Source organism: Schistocerca serialis, chromosome 8, assembly GCF_023864345.2.
Source record: "Schistocerca serialis cubense isolate TAMUIC-IGC-003099 chromosome 8, iqSchSeri2.2, whole genome shotgun sequence".
Classification (NCBI taxonomy): Eukaryota; Metazoa; Arthropoda; class Insecta; order Orthoptera; family Acrididae; genus Schistocerca; species Schistocerca serialis.
This window is the reverse complement of record NC_064645.1, coordinates 315523886-315541977: the sequence shown is the minus strand read 5'-3', so window position 1 is coordinate 315541977 and position 18092 is coordinate 315523886. Positions and strand designations below refer to the sequence as shown.

The 18092-nt window shown below is 40.0% G+C and overlaps 1 protein-coding gene across 1 annotated transcript in view; it reads left to right on the top strand.

Moving 5' to 3' along the window:
* Window positions 1-2236: 2236 nt before the first annotated feature.
* The window catches only part of LOC126416246 (receptor expression-enhancing protein 4), a 281870-nt gene continuing 266014 nt past the window's right edge, over window positions 2237-18092 (top strand). The window contains exon 1 of the mRNA XM_050083866.1: window positions 2237-2371. Within this exon, the coding sequence (XP_049939823.1) occupies window positions 2340-2371 (32 nt within the window). The 5' untranslated portion in view covers window positions 2237-2339. The remainder of the gene's footprint in view (window positions 2372-18092) is intronic.

The window sequence follows — 18092 nt, the reverse complement described above, 5'->3', positions numbered from 1 at the left end:
TATAGGACCAAACTGCTGAGGTCATCGGACCCTAAGCTTACACACTAAGTAAACTAACTTACAGTAACTGACGCTAAGGACAACATCCACACCCATGCCCGAGGGAGAACTCTAACCTCCGATGGGGGGAGCCGCGCGAACCGTGACAAGACGCTTTGGTTCGTACTTTTCACATTCAAACGTTATGTTTTTTGTTGGCTAGACGAAGCGACATAATTTCTCTGCAACTATTTTTACATCCGCATGCAATCGGATTAATTCGGGACGATTAATTTCAACCCAGTATTGTTTGTGATGCCATTTTAAAATTATGCTTCTGTCTATCAGTGTATTCATCATCATACAAAAATGTATGGAAATATGTTATTTTTTCACACACATATTTTATGCTATCTTTCTGCTTCTGTACTGTTTATTCTCGGATAGTGGTGAAAAATTAGTAGGCAGCTATATGTAATATTTTACCTGCGCTTGTATCCGAGACGAACCTTAAATCTCCGACACCAAGGTGACACATCTGCTGCTAGAACATCTTTTAAATACCATACCAAACGAGAAGTTAATATGTGACCTTAAGTGGTCCCTAGACGGTCAATAATATTGCACAATATTAATGTCCACAATATCGCACGGTAATATCGTGCAATAATGCTGTGGTTTGGAATGTTAAGATGATAAAGACTAGTCTGCTGTGATAATTCCTCTAACTTGTTGCAATAAGCAAAAAATGTGGATGAAAAATTGCCACAAGGGGCGTTAAAATCACTCTCGAAAACTTGTTGAGAAAATTAAAGGTGAATGAATATAAAACCAAAATTACGGTATTCATAACTATTTGTGTACTGATGGAGCGACATATGATACATTACAGGATATAGTTCTTCCCATATATAGACACCTGCAACTTCCCGCCCCCCCCCCTCCCACCCCAAAAGATAAATTTCTGCAAACGCCCATCTCCCCATCTTCAAAAAACAAAATAATACAATGAGAGACGCAGTTCCACCAAATCAGCGCTTATCTGTTTCGCTGCAGTAGCTTGCTGCTGGCAATTCTTTCGAAGACTTGAAATTTACAAGTGCTGTTTTACTTTAGTGCAGTATTTGAGACATAGTTATAAAAACGTGTCATGCAAAAATACTTTCTCTAAAGGATTATATTCAGGTAAGTATACAGAGATAAATATCTGTATATACTTTGGTTCATAACGTTGCATTAATTAATTTTTTAAACATGTGCCCTCGCGATCCTTCCCTGTATTTTCTGGTCAACTTAGCGTATCATTCATCGTTCTTAACACTTCTCTTTTTGTATACTCATCTGCCCTAACATTCCACAATGCTGGCTATGATTTATATATTTAGATGCGCTCCAATAATTATGTTATTTAGTCGTGTTTTAAACTCACTTTCCGCACGACAACAAACCTACACTAACATAACAGACGGCACCATATTTCAGGCAGTGCAATACATTTCCGCAGTTTTTGATTTTCTCAATATTATTACGCAACCACTCAGTCTCACTCCTAGACGTTCAGTATTTTTTAGCATCTGCGAAATATTGTCAGTATTGTTGACCGCCTACGGGCCGTTTTATAAGTGCCCGTAAGACCATTGTGATATTAAGTTGTCTAAGAGCTCACTTTCTGTAGTAACCGAGGCATAATCGTGGTAGCCACCGGAGTAGTTTTCCATGTCTATAACCAAAAATTGAACGGAGACGTCGATTGAAATGTCATGCTAACAGCTAGGTATACCAAACTATACAGCTATAGCGCATGTGTTGCAGCCTTTCTTGACACAGAGCCGGTGTTGGTAAAATGTGTCTTGATACAGAGGAGACACTGAATGGTAATTTCAGTTGATAATATAATTTGAATGAACTAAAAATGCCTGTATATTTGACATGTATTCATATTTATGTAATAATTACTGTTATAAGTATTTAGTTAACAACCATTACATTTGCAGTTTCTCAAAACCTGATTTCCAAGTGTGAGTTCATCACACTAGGAAAAGATAGCTCTTGCGTTAGTATTGATTGCTTTATTAGATCTGTTATCAGAAGTTAAGGCAAAACTAAGATATTCTACAACATTGATGTACATTCTTACAGGCGCCTTCATGTCGCAGCAAAATAGTAATCCAAAATTCCCACTTGCGAAGAAGAAGCAACGTTTCTGCTAAGCTCCTTGCATCACGTGACCAAAACATTATTACGTCACGGGCAGTATCCAACATGGCAGATGGCTGGTGAGGTCCGTGTGTTTCATTGTGCTGTTTAAACGGCATAGTTCGTGCTTCAAGAACGTGGAGGTGCCCTCCAAAAAGAAAAAAATGATCTCTTCAATAGTGTCACGCTTAGTCATGTGAGTATTTCCTAGCTTTTGTATCTATTTCCTACAGAAATGATTACTGGAAACCGTGTGTCAGCGGCTGCAGATTGCGAGCGAAATATGAAAATGTCTAACCGTCCCGGCAGCATTCCGAGTCAATAATTCGTCCGAAACGAAACTTTTGTTCGGCATTTAACATTGAAAATAAGCAGAAGGCGTGCGTACAAATGCTGAAATTTCTGCATAAAGGTGCAAGAAATACACAGCTGATCTGTATTGATTTTCAAGGCTGTTTTGTTACTTCGAAGAGGCACGTTTCGCAGTGCGTACGTTCTGCTGCTTCGAATAATAAATTATTTTGGTAATAAAAGTTTAACGGACTGATTTGCATTTGGCGCTGGAAAGTCTCAAACACCCGTGAAAATCATATAAGAACTGTTTTCCTCATTAACGAAAATAAATGTGGTGACCTGCACGTGCATGTAATCTAAATTCTTAAGTGGAAAGTCAGTGTGCTGTCATTAGTATGTGTGGTTCTAGGAATAGGTAAATGTATGTTGTTTAAGCAAGCGCATGACGTAAAATATAGCACATTTTTAATGAAGGGCTACCGGAAAAGGTTTACACTTGTGCGTTGTTGGTGTAGTTTACGAGAAAACATTTATTTCCCGTTTCCAGGTATGTTTAGTGGTCACGGTGATCTTGTTAGCCTATTCTGTGATCTTGTAGAGACAGGTCATTTTGATAGTCAAAGTGTAAAACTTAACAAATATTGTGCTTAATTAGGATCAGCTGTGCGTTTATTCACACATTGAATATCGTCAAATGCGTGGCTGCCTTCTGTTTTATAAAATATTTCGTAGTGGTCTGTCTTGCCTTCTTACTAATATCCTTATTTATTTTCATGATTTCGCTCGCATTTTGCATTTTTACTGCGATGTAGCCATACGTTACGTATCGGCATGGAAAATGTTTTAGAATATTCTTTAAAAAAATGTTGTCGAGGCAGTAGACGTCGGGCTACGCTGTGGATCAATGTTGCCTCAGTCTTTATTTCGCATTCACATTTGTTATCTTTGCCATCTTACAACTGGACTATTAAGTTTCAGCTAAACTAATATTGGGCTACTCTGCAAATCTTTCAGTAGTACCGTGATTTCAGAGAGCAGTACTACTATCCACACCAGATGCCGTTGTTTCATACGGAAGTTCAGTGGGGTCCTTTAACTTGCGTCAATTCATTATTAAAGCTGTGCCTTGACGTGCTTTAAACTTGACTTAAAAAGTATTGAATGTATTGTATTGTTTGAAGAGCAGGCCAGTTTATTTTTGGCTCATATATTTTACTATGGAGTATCAAGTATTAAAATTGTACATAAACCAGACTTTCAGCTCGTAATGCGTTCACTCCCGTACGTTGAGTTGTCGGACATATACCTCGTGTGTAGTTGCGATGTATGGTATTGACCCAGTTTTAAGACCTGTGATTTCATTAGTGAGGGGGTACCCCTTTTCCGGTTATGTATATAGGGTCTACTATTGAGATTCTACGGATATTCTGATTGGTTGCTAAATCGGGCAGAACCGTAAAAAGACACAACTTGTCAGTTTTGAAGAAATGAATAAAAACGGTAGAGTTCGTTCGCCGTTATCTGCCCGTAACTTGCCGTGCGACGTATACATTTTGATTTTGTGAAGGTATACAGCACAAGTTATCGTGCATCTGCTTGCTAAAACTTGTTATTTTGCTAATTTGAAAGAGTATAACTACCAGCTCCTTAAAGTTATCCAACTGCAAATACTGAAGTACGAAAATGGGATTTTTGATCTTTCTATAGCATTAGTATTCTGACAAGGCTGCACATATCACTGTGAAGCGAAAACTTAAATTTGACTGTTGGATATTTATGTTTTTATAAATTGTTGCTACATAACCATCGAAGAGAATTTTCATAAAGTACATGTGTTGAAATGGTCATTTAGTGCAGCTCACAATAAATAAGTTGCACAATCATTTTATGTAGATATCGGTGCCACAGCGTGTAGTGCCAGCTATTTGCCAAGAGTATTAGTCACGTGTCGTTACAGTATCTTGCATGTAAAGATGCACATTGGCATAATGACTTACAGGTAAAAAGGTTACAACTTCAATAAATCTGCACTTTTTCATTGTTTAATGGAATAATGTTCGTGTACTGTTTTAACCGAAGGTAAGATAGTGTGGTCCCCCATCCGAGTGTCTGTTCAGCGAAAACGGGACTATGCAACTTAACTTCGTCGTATCCATAGGCCTATGGATGTAAAAGTTGCTTCACAATGCTCTTCACTGGTTTGGCATTGACTCTACGTTTATAATTGAAATGAGAACCATGAAAAACAGAGTATCGTCAAACACCATTTCCAACCTGGACGTAAAATAATCAAATTAGGTATTTGTAATTCACGGAAACCTATCGAAGCATCGACAGTAGCTGAATTTAATGCCAATAGCAAAACTGATGAGGTTGTTCACTCATGTCTTTGGTAAATTCTACACACTACAAGGAAGTGAAAGAGTAGGACAAGTGTCATTGAAATATTTTAGTAAATGAAAGCATTTATTTCAAAGAGGAAATATGTGCAAATGTGAAAGTATTTTGAAGACGTTATACTCATGAATCTACCTTATTTTTCGTTTCTTGATTAATAAATTGCTAATAAGTTTCCGTTTCTTTACTTGACTGTTTCGCTATTAAAAAATGGACATTCAAGCCGACCACTTGTTCTTATTTATATGCGCTATTGGATTTTTCTTCGCCTGTATATTTTGAAATAGAAATTAATTTCACTTTCCGACTTGGATTTCGTTTGCAGTAGAACAACTCTCTACAGAATATTTAACGTTCATGCAAGTAACTGGAACAAAGCAAACAACAAAATAAAAGTTCATACCCCCGAAAGCATAATATCTAAAATACCTGAGTATGGTTTATTTAGTTCGGCAAGGAAAAATGTTTGTTATGTAAACAACTCACCTTACTCCTCGACAGTCTCAGGGGCATGCACTTGGTCCAGCGATCCTCCAGCTTTTTCATCCCACCGGAGAAATAAATTTTGACAAATTTTGCAAAATACTCACTGAGTGCAGCTGTCACGTCTTCATCCGATGAAAATGTTTCCAGCAAACCAGAGTTTACAGTTACGGAAAAGCAAGAAGTCACTTTGCGCTAAGTGGTGAGAAGGATGGATGAGGACCCATTTCAAAGCCCGATTCATGCACTTTCGCCATTGTTATCGCTAATGTGTAAGATGGTGCATTATCGTTATGAAAGAGAACTTTTTTGCTTGTCAAGTTTAAAACTTTCTTTCAGCTAAGGGAAGTGTCAAACGATCCAGCAATGAAGCATAGTAGGGTCCAGTTATGGTTCTGATTTTTCCAAGTAATCTGTGAGAATTATTCCTTGGGAATCCCAAGAAACAGTGGCCATCACCTTACCAGCTGACAAAATTATCTTTGCCTTCCTCATGAAAATAAATAGCAGACAGTATGTACACACAGAATAGGAAAGTATGATTTTCTGAGGATAGGGCAGGGGTGATCACCTGCGGTCTTGCTGAAGGAACCATATTGAAAAATTAGTGCTGCGGATTCAGTGGCAGAATATGTACAGTCCAACTACTGAATAAGCTCAAATTTGTAAGTATCGTACAAATTAAGCTACAGATTCCCTGATTTTATAATCGAGAGAGTGCCACATGTTTTTTGGTTCCATCCATACTGCCCATTTTTCTGGCTCATGAGTTTCCAGAAACTGGTTCTGAGTTTATTTTATATGATTCTACAGTTATAAGCACTCATCTTTTCATCTTTCCGGAATTAACTGCCATTGTAGAGTGAAATGATGCTTATCCGCATGTCGTTTTAAGAGGGGTGCGATTTCGATGAAATTGACATCTCAGCAAATTTTTAACGCTGTAGCCAAATTTTATGTGCCCAGAACCCTTCCATTGTATTGTGGTCATCGAAAAAGCACTTGATGAGTTGCCATATGGTTTTGCGATGGCTGGGAGCATGTTTGACGAGCAAGGACAGCCGTCTACTCAGGCGTTGCGATGTTGGCTAGCGTGTCGAGGCCGTAACGCGCCCATGATTAAGCAATCAGGCATGTGCTGGTCAGGATTTTAGAGCAGCATCGTCGCTTCATATGCTGTGTGAAATTCTTGGAGCAACAATTTGAAACTGAACTGCTTTGCCATTTCTTAGAGGGTAGACATTAAATTTGAAGATGGATAAGAGGTTTCCAGGGTGGTGGTCGTTATTTTGAAAAGAAATCATTTGTGGAGGAATAACACTGCTTAAGGCCCAGCGGATAATTCTGAGAAATTAATAACGTATTTATCAAAATATGTTATATCTGAGGCCTGTAGGAATAGGAATCTGCTCCTGAAAGCTTTTTGAGAAAAGAGAAGGAAAAAATGTTCCTTGCGGCATTCGGTTCCAATGCCGCTGTTGTTCATATCGTTCAGGTCCACAGTACATATTACTTGTTGCCAGTTGTCACAAAGGTTAAAACTGTCTTGAATAATTGTGAAAACATACTGAAACAGGTATGTTGTGCGCTTGGTATATATCATAATTCGGCTGTGTCCGCGGAAGCACGAGTCTCCAGTTAAAATCCCAATGCTAACGTATTTATAGGTTGTTACTGCGGCCATCATTTAGTTCTAGGAGTGTTTTGTCAATTCGAATAGTGTGGTATGAGACACGACAGTAATCGACAGAACTGGATCGCTACCCACCATTTACAAATGTTCATTCGTAGTCTGGGGGAAAAAAAGAAATGACGCAAATGTTGAAGACTTCATTTTTAGTATTTTGTTTCGCGGTGGTGACAGATATCAATGGAATGAAAGAAATCCGAAGCCTGCCCCCCCCCCCCTCTCTCTCTCTCTCTCTCTCTCTCTCTCTCTCTCTCTCTCTCTCTCTCTCTCTCTCTCTACTTCGAAGACATTTGATCTCATGCCATTACTTTTCTAGGCATGTTCAACAAAAATATTTTTATTTGTGGCTACTTCAGTAAAATGTCACCGTGGAGAAAACAGCTCGTAGTTACATGGGCGTGAATAGTTATGAAACGAATACAAAGTTCGAAATGCATACTGCTTGTGAGAAGATGGGTGCTGATCAGTGTGTAACATTCATGTTCTTGTGAACCACATACCCCTTTGCTTTGTGAGAATCTTTGACATATCAAACACGGTGTTACAGTTCCTCCAAGAGACAAGGTTTCTTGTAATGAACCAGTTGTTAAGGGTGTTGATCCACAAAAAAGTGCTTTTCATTTTTGTACGTCTTGATGAAATATTGAAATACCAGTAGGCGCAGTCGGTATAGCGTAATTGTCGCTAAAAGTGAAGAGTTGATACTGCTGACTCTGCTTAACATCTGGGTTATTGATGCATTTTTTAAGGAATCAGTTAGGTTCCACACTATGTAGCCAGTCACTTTGGCGGACCCTTTTTTTACGAGTAATTGACGAAAAAATCGAGGTTTTGCTTGACGCTCAAAAGCGTTAAAAAAGTACTGTATGGGCTGGATGCGTGCAGTAATGGGTAGGGCAAGGCCTTCGCATGCAGAAGGCCGTGGGTCCGAATATCATCAGGTGTGTTACGTCCTGTTCATTTCTAAATATTTGTTGAAGTGGTTGTGATCATTATTTTTCTTCAAATCTGGATTGAATGTAGGCCTAATATTTTTTTATTTCTACTCCGTTGTCACATCAATTTCATCATCATAGGAACTTTATTTGCTCTCATTTTTCATCCTATCATTCTTTTTCTGACTGAAATATTTATTCATGTGATTTTAATTAATGTTATGTATTAATTACCATTTAATTTTTTATTTTATAATCGTGTTTCTTCGTCTGTTCTTGCATTCCTTATTTCTGTTCCTCATTTTGCTGGACTTTCGTTTTACTTATAATTCCTTCTTTCGTCTAAATCATCTGCTTTATTTTTTCCATAGTGCAGTAGGAATTAAGGTTGTGTTTTAAATGTTTGTATGAAGGTTACCATCCAAAAATGCATATCTTGTAACGAAAAATACATTGACACTGTTGTACAGTCAGTATAGATTTAGTCTTTTGTTTCGTAACCGATAGATTGGCATTTTCAAATATTTAAATATTTTAACAGATAATATAATTAAATTCACATGCACAAGAATTCAGAGTAGAACAAGAGAGAAAGAAAAATATGAGAACAGGGTAAAAAGTTCATATGGCGATTAAAATGACAAAGGAATAGAAATAAAAAATTACCTTTAAACGAATTGAGTAAAAGTAATATTTCTTCATTTCGATAAAGATTTAAAAATAAAGTTTAAAGCACCTGACAAGATTTGAACCCACAACCTTCTGCATGTAAAGGCATTACACCACACAGCCAATACACCACTACCTTTTTAACGTTATTGAGTGTCGCACAAATTTCCGAAATTTTTTGTCGTTGACTACTCGCGAACGAGGGCCCACCAGGGTGAATGGCTGCACGGTGTCATATCTAGGATTTGAACATACATCGCCGCATAGATGATTTCAAAAAGTCGATCCTACCGCCGAGTGAGATTTTGTACACTATTATCTCATTGTAAGTTGGTCATTGTCTTCGATGAGAAAAGAAGCCCGGTAGCTTCGTTTCGTGAAAGATGGGCCAAGAAAGCCTGTAGTCCTACTGCTTTTGCATTTAATATCATGGGATAGAAATTGCTTGTGCAAGAATTGATTTTTCTGCGTTGTTTCCTTCTTATTCTACACAAACGGAAAACCTGTTCTTTAACATTGCCCTCGTCGATAACGAGAAGGTAGTCAAACTGATATCTGAATTTAAAGCAACAAGAACAGTAGACGAATGAAAGAGATCAATTTGGTTCTGCCATCCATCGCTTTTCAGCAGTTGTGATTTAGGAGAGAGGGACACCGAGAAGAGCATATGCATTGTAGTGTTTACTTCCTGCCATTTAAACGTAAGGGGCACATCTTATTTTATTAAGGCATCAGTCTCATTATTGAGTTTGTTGTATTTTTATTGTTAAATTACGATTTGTAAGCAAGATTTCAGAGTTCCGGTAATAGGGTGCAGTTAAAGGCCTGGATAGTGTTCCTTAATGAGAACGCTTTCTTCCCAATAGGAAGGCGTAGTATATCGAATATTTATACCAACTTTAGCACATCTCCTGGGCGAATCAATTACACGACTTAAGCACTATCGTGTCTGTTAATTTTAGAGCAAGGACTTAGATCATTATCACGTGCGAAACTAATTGCTGCATTTTCCAACTGTCAAAGTGCTCACAAGAGGTACATATCCCATCCGGAAGACTAGGTCTTGAATTACATTAACAAACGTTAACTTCGAAAAACTGTTCTTGATAACGAGAAGGAAGATTTTTCTAAATGTATGAAGGACCATACTGTATTTTTAGACAATTCTGTAATGTCGGTTGACTTTATGATCCATCCTACTGCTGCAAGAGTTTAAGTTTCCTTGTGCACTTGGTGCGTTCAGTATCTGTTTCTATCGTGTCTGTCATGCTTGGATGATAGTGTGCATTTGGGCGTACGAACGTTCAAGGTGTCTCCAGCGAAGCGTGCCCTTTCCCTTGCGGCCTCCAAAACATTTTTACCCAGAAAAAGGTTTTGCATAATTCGGTTTTCAGACATTTTACCAAAGGTCTGCCTAACATATACGGTTCTAGCTGACAAAACTGACGCACTCGCTTGCCGCCGCTCGACTGTCTGGTACGAGATGTCGCTATAAAAATTAATAGATATCACATGGTTTTTATAAGAGTGTGTTGTAATGGCTTAAAATTACAGATTGCTAGACTTAGTTAAATTTCAGACGATTTCGCAGCGTCTTATAAAATGAGACTGGGAGACGCTGCCAGTGATTCGTTAGTCGGATACGAATCTTGGTTGCTCTCATGGTGCATTTAGAGTAAGTACAGAATGTGCTGAGAGCGGACCAATCAGCATGCCAGATCCACTTGAGACAGCCCATATATTCGATGTTTTCAGTTCAGATGTTCAACCCTTTGGAATTGCGGATGAGAAAAATACGTTCCTTGGGAACCCATTTGTAGTCCAGTTATTCAAGAAGCATCGTTTTCATACTGAAAGGCTCGCACTGCAATGCCTGTGATTACACTGGTTTAATGTTGCTCCAGTGCAACTGCATTAGTACTGAGAGCGTGATTCCAATTTGACACTGTTTTCATTTGATTTACTACGGTTGTGTTCATGTACTACAAGTATATATATGAAGGATGCAAATCGTCTGAGCACACAGACGAAATATGCGTGAAAAAAATTGAGATCATGTTTCTGAGATTACACTTTTCCTTTTCCCCGCACATAACGCAGTTTCCTTGTATCAGCTGTGGTTCTTTACTGCCCAAAAGATCGTTAAAGCATGTTAAAGTGTAAAAAATTTGCGACGACCATCGCAAGACACTGGACGCTCATCTGGGAAGGCTGCTTTTAGAATCCCTTTCCGGCGATCCGGATTTAGGTTTCGCTATATAGCATACTGCAAATGACGTGCTGGTTGCTCCAGACGCGGGCAGTTTCCTCCAACACGATCGTGCCCTCTGTCTCTGACGATCACGTTGCCGACAGGAAATTTAACGCTTGCACATCATAATAGTCAGAGACTAACACAATTTAACTGCTCTACGAATTTGTGGTAGTTGAACTTAGCATGTGAATACCTAGAGCTGTTTATAACCTGGTGTAACCGGTGCCTTGCCATCTTTCATTGCTGGCGTTGGAAGCCAGAAATTACACGACTTACAAACACTTCCCTTAGTGTGTAAGTAGACACTGTGTTAGATATAGTACAAAGTTGTAATAATTTGCTTTCGCTGGTATAAGCGCCCCTTATCTGGCAAGGCGACGGCGTCCTCAGGGCTTCAGGTATAGTTCCAGACGAACGCGTCCATCGATCTGAAAGCGCAGAACAGCGCCCCGCGCCTTGTCCAGCTGTGCCCCACCACCTGGCAAGCTGACGTCACCGCCAATGACAGCCTCAGACTTACTTGCACTTTCCAGAAACCGGCTAGCGACGCTAGAAGCGCCATATACATATACGTATTGTGTGCGGCGGTTGCTCCGCCGCCGCCCGAAGATCGGCACACCGCAGGGTCCAAAGAGAATTCCTGTCTTGCCTTCACCTACTCGACAGTCTGTGCTAGGGTTTCGACTCATAACCGTGTAAGGATACAACTAAGGATATTATGAAACCCATTAATGGATATTTTCCAGAAACAGCAGTGGAAATAAGCTACTGCGGTGCGCCATTATCGGCACGCACAAACTCTTAAGTGTTCAATACACGAACTCTGCAAGTTGCCCAAAACTGCGCTTACCGCCAGTTCTCGAACTCCACAACCAGCGTCAGATCTGTGATTTTATCTTGGCCACTTCGATAAACTAAAGAGTACGGTAAAATTTTTGCTACAACTTGTTTTAAAGAAGGTAAATTATCATCTCAAATGCCCTAGCTTAGTTGTCTACAGACTCATTAGTCAACAGAGCCAAATGGCAATACTACGACGATTGAATTTTCTTTTGAGAGCCAGATCTTTTAAACTTAAACTGTGTAGGAAGGCTCGTTGTTTGTTCATTTAAATTGGGTACTCCTAAGCTGACCTTCGGTAAATACGTCTTCATTGTAAACTGTGTAGGAAGGCTCGTTGTTTGTTCATTTCAAATGGGTACTCCTAAACTGACCTTCGGTAAATACGTCTTCATTGTAATTGAGATACGTTTTTTGAGGTCGTCCTCTTCCAACTCGCATCCTCACTCGTCTTCTTTGGTAGGCCTACTCGTTTCGTCTACCTGCTTTCGTTCGTCCTCTGTGTCCGAAGGGGTTTGGGTAGTGAACGTCCTTCTCAAGAACAAACGCTTGGATTTATGTTAATAAGGAAGCGAAACGTTAAAAATTCTCACACGCCTAATTTCGAAGCATTATCCGCGCGCCCCTTCGAAGATTTTGGCTCAAGCCGCAGAAGTGGTGCAGGTGGCACCGAGTGCACGTGGTCTGAGCCCTAGTAGAGAATGCAATTTCACCTACGGCTCCGTCTAACGCCACTTCTTCAAAGTAGACTCGCCCAGACCGAAAACCGACATCTACAGATGGAGCACGAAGTTTCAATCGCATTGTTCAACGCACGCACGGCGTAGTTTCTGGAAGAGCCAGACTCAAGGGGTCAAAGAGCAGCACGTTGCTCGCGAGTCGCGGTTTGTCATCCACTGCCCTAGCGGGATGACGACGAAGAAAATGACTAGATGTGAAGGGGACTCGTGCACTGAGGGTCCCGTACAAACCTAATTATGTATAAGACGGTTAATCCATTTCGGGAATCGAGAATCTCCACCATTTTTGTCTGTTGTCGGTACTGATACTGGCAAGATATGCTTCCCAGGCATTCCAAGATTGTTTTAATTTCAATGATATAAATGTGAGAGTCATGCATGTGGCGGGCGACCGTTATTGTAATAATCAGTAGATCTCCACCAGACTGCCTGGGCTGCAATAAGTCAAACATCAGGCTAGGGATGACTTTATTGCTAATCTGGCGCGTTTCGGGATTTATCCATCATATACCCAGGAGCGATTACTGCAGACTAGTCTGCGAATGTTGGTTTCACATACAACTTAAAACGCCATAGTTACGTGCAGTTATCGCTCCTGGATATCTGATGAAGGATAAATTCCGAAACGTGTTTTATGACCAATAGCCATTCCTTGCCTGATGTTTGACTTTTACCGTTGCGACCCATTTAGTCTTAATGGAGAACTACTGATTGTTTTAATGTCAAGTTTGACCTCGAATAATTAATGACAAAAGAAAAATTTTTTCGTGTTATATAATAACAAATAAGGAATTTCCTGTTTTTTTTCTGTATTTGCAGTGTGAAACCTTGAGTCTTGCCGAATATCGTGATTCTATGTCAAGTTCTCTATAGGTTCTGATTAGTGACTTTGCAAGCATTAAAATATATGACATAAATGGCCGTTCTATTTGATTGCATTGACTTACGACCTAACGTTTACAGTACTGCCATAGACCTTAGTATGTGACATAAATTTCAACTTAATACCTCTATCCGTTCCTGAGAAAAGGGGCTCTCCGGACAGTCAGATAACAAATGATAATTCTTTTCGTGTGATATAATTACAAATGTATTGTTTTCGGATTTTGTTGTACTGTGAAAATTTCGTACAAAATTTCGCGATCCTCGTCCAACGGGAAGTACCCTATAGGTCTTGATAAGCGAGTTTGCGAGTATCAGAATAAGTTACATATGTGACCATATATTTTCACTGCGTGGATTTAGAAGCTTCAACTTTCTACACCACCAAGGGTCCATAAGGCTCACTATGTGACGTAGATTTCAACGTGATACGTTTACCCGTTATCGAGAAAAAGGTTTTAAATGGTCGGACAGACACAGGACAATAACAAAACGATATTGTACGGATTCCGTTTTCACCTACTGAGGCACTGATCCCTAACAAGTATTTAAGGAAAAGAAAATCTTTTAACGAGCTTCAATTACAAGTACTTTCATTCAGGAGATACTTTAAGCTAACGATGACATTTAAGAGTTCTAGGTCGGCCTCGGTGGCCAATCGGTTCTAGGCGCTACAGTCTGGAACCGCGCGACCCCTACGGTCGCAGGTTCGAATCCTGCCTTGGGCGTGGATGTGTGTGATATCCTTGGGTTAGCTAAGTTTAAGTATTTCTAAATTCTAGGGGACTGATGACCTCAGAAGTGCTCAGAGCCATTTGAACCATTTTTTAAAGAGTTCTAGGAAATACTTCAGGAAGTGCGGCCTGTGCGTTTACCACTTTGCCTTAGCACAATTTTATTCTCAATGAATACTTGCCTCTCCTTGATTTTCTGGCCAGCTTTTGGTACAGAGTCGCGAGTAGTGTTAACGCACTCTTCTTCCTGATGAACGAGTTGGGGAAATCGGCGAGTGAGATTAGTGGACCGTCCCACGACCTTATCTGCATTTACAGAGCTAGTGTCCGCCCGACGTCATCGTGGTATTCAAAACTGGTTAACCCTTTGTGCGTCACATTTAGAAAAAAATTGGGGAAATTTTTTTGTGATGAATATTTACTGTATATGTTGCACATATGCAATATCCATTGCAAAAAGTTCTTTGAAGCTATTGGTTAATAAATAATGATTCCAAATAGTATCATTAGAAATTACATAATAATTACTCAAAAAAATGCATACACACCTGTATTGTAAACTTACCGTATTTCTTTCCCTTGCCCTTGAACTACGTAAAGTTGGTTCCCTAACCAAGAATTTCAGTATACACAGAATAAAACTAAACCCAACAGTTACTGTTCACTCACAAATGCAGTAGCACGACTCAGGACAGTTCTATTCTGCACTTCAAACAAACGGCGAGTCATGAAAGCAAACGCCAGTGTGATCTGTTGGCCAAACTTGGAACTACGTGAAGCGATGCCAAACGGTATCATTGAAGCATTGGGAATCTCAAAAAAGCCAGGAATACTTAATGATGCCAGTGCTGCTGAAACCTCTTGTATGGCTCATCATCGTATAGAGAAAGAGTATGTGCACTTGCAACAGCACTGACATTTATCGCGCTGTAAATTATAGGCATATAGTGGCTTAACATTATCAATAATTATGTGGAAATACTAAGATTCGTTACATTAAGTCATTGACGTAGAGGCTACACATCGGGCAAGCAGGACCTGGGGTCTTCGCCCGCCGTTCCCAGACTTGTAAACCGCAGCCAGTCGGACGTGCCGTGGCCGGTTATGAACTTCCGGACAGCACAGAGTTACACAGCAAACGTGCCTACCGTGAAGAACACTGCCCTCGTCCGCTTTCACCTGTCATTAACGCCTTTGAGAGATTTAACTCTGCATTCTCTATCACCAAATGTAGTATTTGGATGGATGCATACAATTTCTTTTAAAAGCAGCAGCTACGAGCTTAGTGATAAATGTGGTTGTAAGGTGCCATCCCTTAATATGAGAAAACCGTGAGAAATTGTGTATCAAAGGAAGTTTTCACCAACTCTCCCCTTTATAAATTGCAAAGATTCTTTCAACTGTGAAGCACTATCTCATCCTGTAGTTCAATGTTATGTATTCAAAATATGGAAAGTGTGAATTTTTACGCAATTTTTATGTACTTAGTGTCCTCGCTTAATGTAGACGCAGTTTCACTTAAATACTCCCCCTGCATACCCAATGTTGACGTAATACATACCAGATATTTTAAAAATTTGGAATAGTGCACAGTTTTCGTATTATATACTCCACTTGATAGTTGCCACACACCCGAATAGGAGATTTCTATGACCAAATTGTTCTTACAGTCAAAGCGAGCAAGGTGTCCTTCAAATTTTGCATGCATGTGAACTCCATCCACCAAAAATTAACGAGAATAAAGGGTACATTTCATTTATTGCATATCAGACCTGCTACCTGATATAAGAAGCAGGTCGTGCATTATACTATTTATCATGTAACAGTACATTGTTACATATTAGCAAATGTGTGAGCAAGAAATCAAGGGTATTAACAATGAGTGACAAACAGAATTAAATTATATTTAGGAAACGGAGTTTTAAAATAAATGTTAGTAATTTAGAAAAAGAAATAGAAAGATAGGAAAGGAACGATCTGCAAATTTTCTTCTACTGTTAAAACTAAGTATAACACACAAATTGTGGTTCATGTTGTTGGACCTAGAAACGACGGAGAGGTTTCGCCCCTGCTGTGGTTCGCAACACAACAGGCCACAGCAGTCCACCCACCCAACCGCCGCCCCACACCGAACCCAGGGTTACTGTGCGGTTCGGCCCCAGACGTGTAAGGGTACATCAAGTAGTTTTTTACAGGCTCTTTGGAATACGTCTATTGTAAATTGTAGTAGGAACAACGGATATTCGACATATTGAACGCCGAAAACTATAAAATAATTGGCCCTATACTTCCCCATAACTGAAGACCATTTCTAGAATTTACATGGAAAGGGAAGTGCAAGTTAGTGTCAATCTTTAAATCGAATGTTCTCACATTGCTCGCCTGGAGCACCTCTAAAACGCAATAGAGTAGGGATTCTTTGTGGCATGGATGCGACAAGCTCTAGGTGGGTCTTTGGAGGTTTGTTTTCACACCCAAGTCACGCAGTTCCCGTAATTTACAGGCCGGTGGTTCGAAGGTGCGTGGTTTGGGCATGATAGTGCTCCAGATGTCTTCGATCGGCTTCAGATAAGGGGAATTTGGTGATCGAGATGTGAACGTGGAACAGCAGAACGGTTCTTACCCATACAGGGACAATTTTGCGTTTACAAAAATTCGTTTGCCGGGGAAGACATCAAGCATGAAGGAATGCAGGTATCAGCTAGAATGTTTACCTTGATTACAACCGCAGGTCCCATGCCAACCCAGGAGATTCTCCCCCATAGCATTCCCCTGCATCCGTGGCGTAATGCATGTTTAAAGCAGCAGTTCGCCTTTATGACATCGTATCCGGATTCAACAATCAATATGGTGTAACAAGATGTGTGTCTCATCCGACCAGGTGACACGTTTCCAGCGATCCAAGGCCCAATTTCGATAATTTCATGCCCACTGAAATCGTAATTGACGATGCCGTTGAGTTAGCATGGGAACATGTGGCATGATCTGCTGCGGAACCCAGTGTTCAAAAATGTAGGTTGAACGGTATATGTTCAGTAACACTTTTGCCCACACCAGCACTGTTCTCGGTAGTCGGATGGGCAACAGATAACAGCTTATCCTGCTTTACAAATTGGGCAAACCTCCGACCATCCATATTCTCTGATGGACCGTGGACGTCTACATCTATATGATCACTTTGCAATTCACAGTTAAGTGCTTGGTCGAGGGTACATGGAACCACCTTGAAGCTACTTCTCTGCCCTTTCACTCTCGAACAGCACGGTGGAAAAACGGACACTTAAATCTTTCCGTGCGAACTCTTGAGTTCTATTGTGATTACTTCTCTCTACGTAGAGAGACACCAACAAAATGTCTTCCCACTCTGAGGAGAAAGTTGGTGATTGAAATTTCACGAGATGATACTGTCATAACGAAAAACGCCTTTGTATTAATGACTGTCACCCTAATTTATGCACCATATCCGTTGCACTCTTGCCCTGTTTCGCGATAATTCAAAGCGAGTTGCCCTTCTGCGTACTTTTTCGATGTCCTCAGTTAATCCTATCTAATGCGGATCCCACGCCGCAGAGCAATACTCCAGAAGAGGGCAGACTAGTATAAGCAGTCTCTTCAGTAGACCTATTACAACTTCTAAGTGTTCTGGCAATAATCGCAGTCTTCGGTTTGCTGTACCCACAATATTATCAATGTACTCTTTCCACTGTTGTTCGTAATTGTAAACTCTAAGTATTTTAGTGCACGGACTTTGAATTTGTGATTTATTGTGTAAATGAAATTCAGCTGATTTTTTTTTTGTGTTCTTGTGGATTACTATAACTTTTCTTACTTAAACTCAACTGCCACTTCTTGCATCATACAGATACCTTGTCTGAATCGTTTTCATCGTCTGATGACTTTACATAACGGTAAATGAGGACTGCTCAGATTGTCTCGTAAATCATTTATGTAGATCAGGAACAACAGGGGCTCTATAACGCTTCCACGGATAACGGCAGA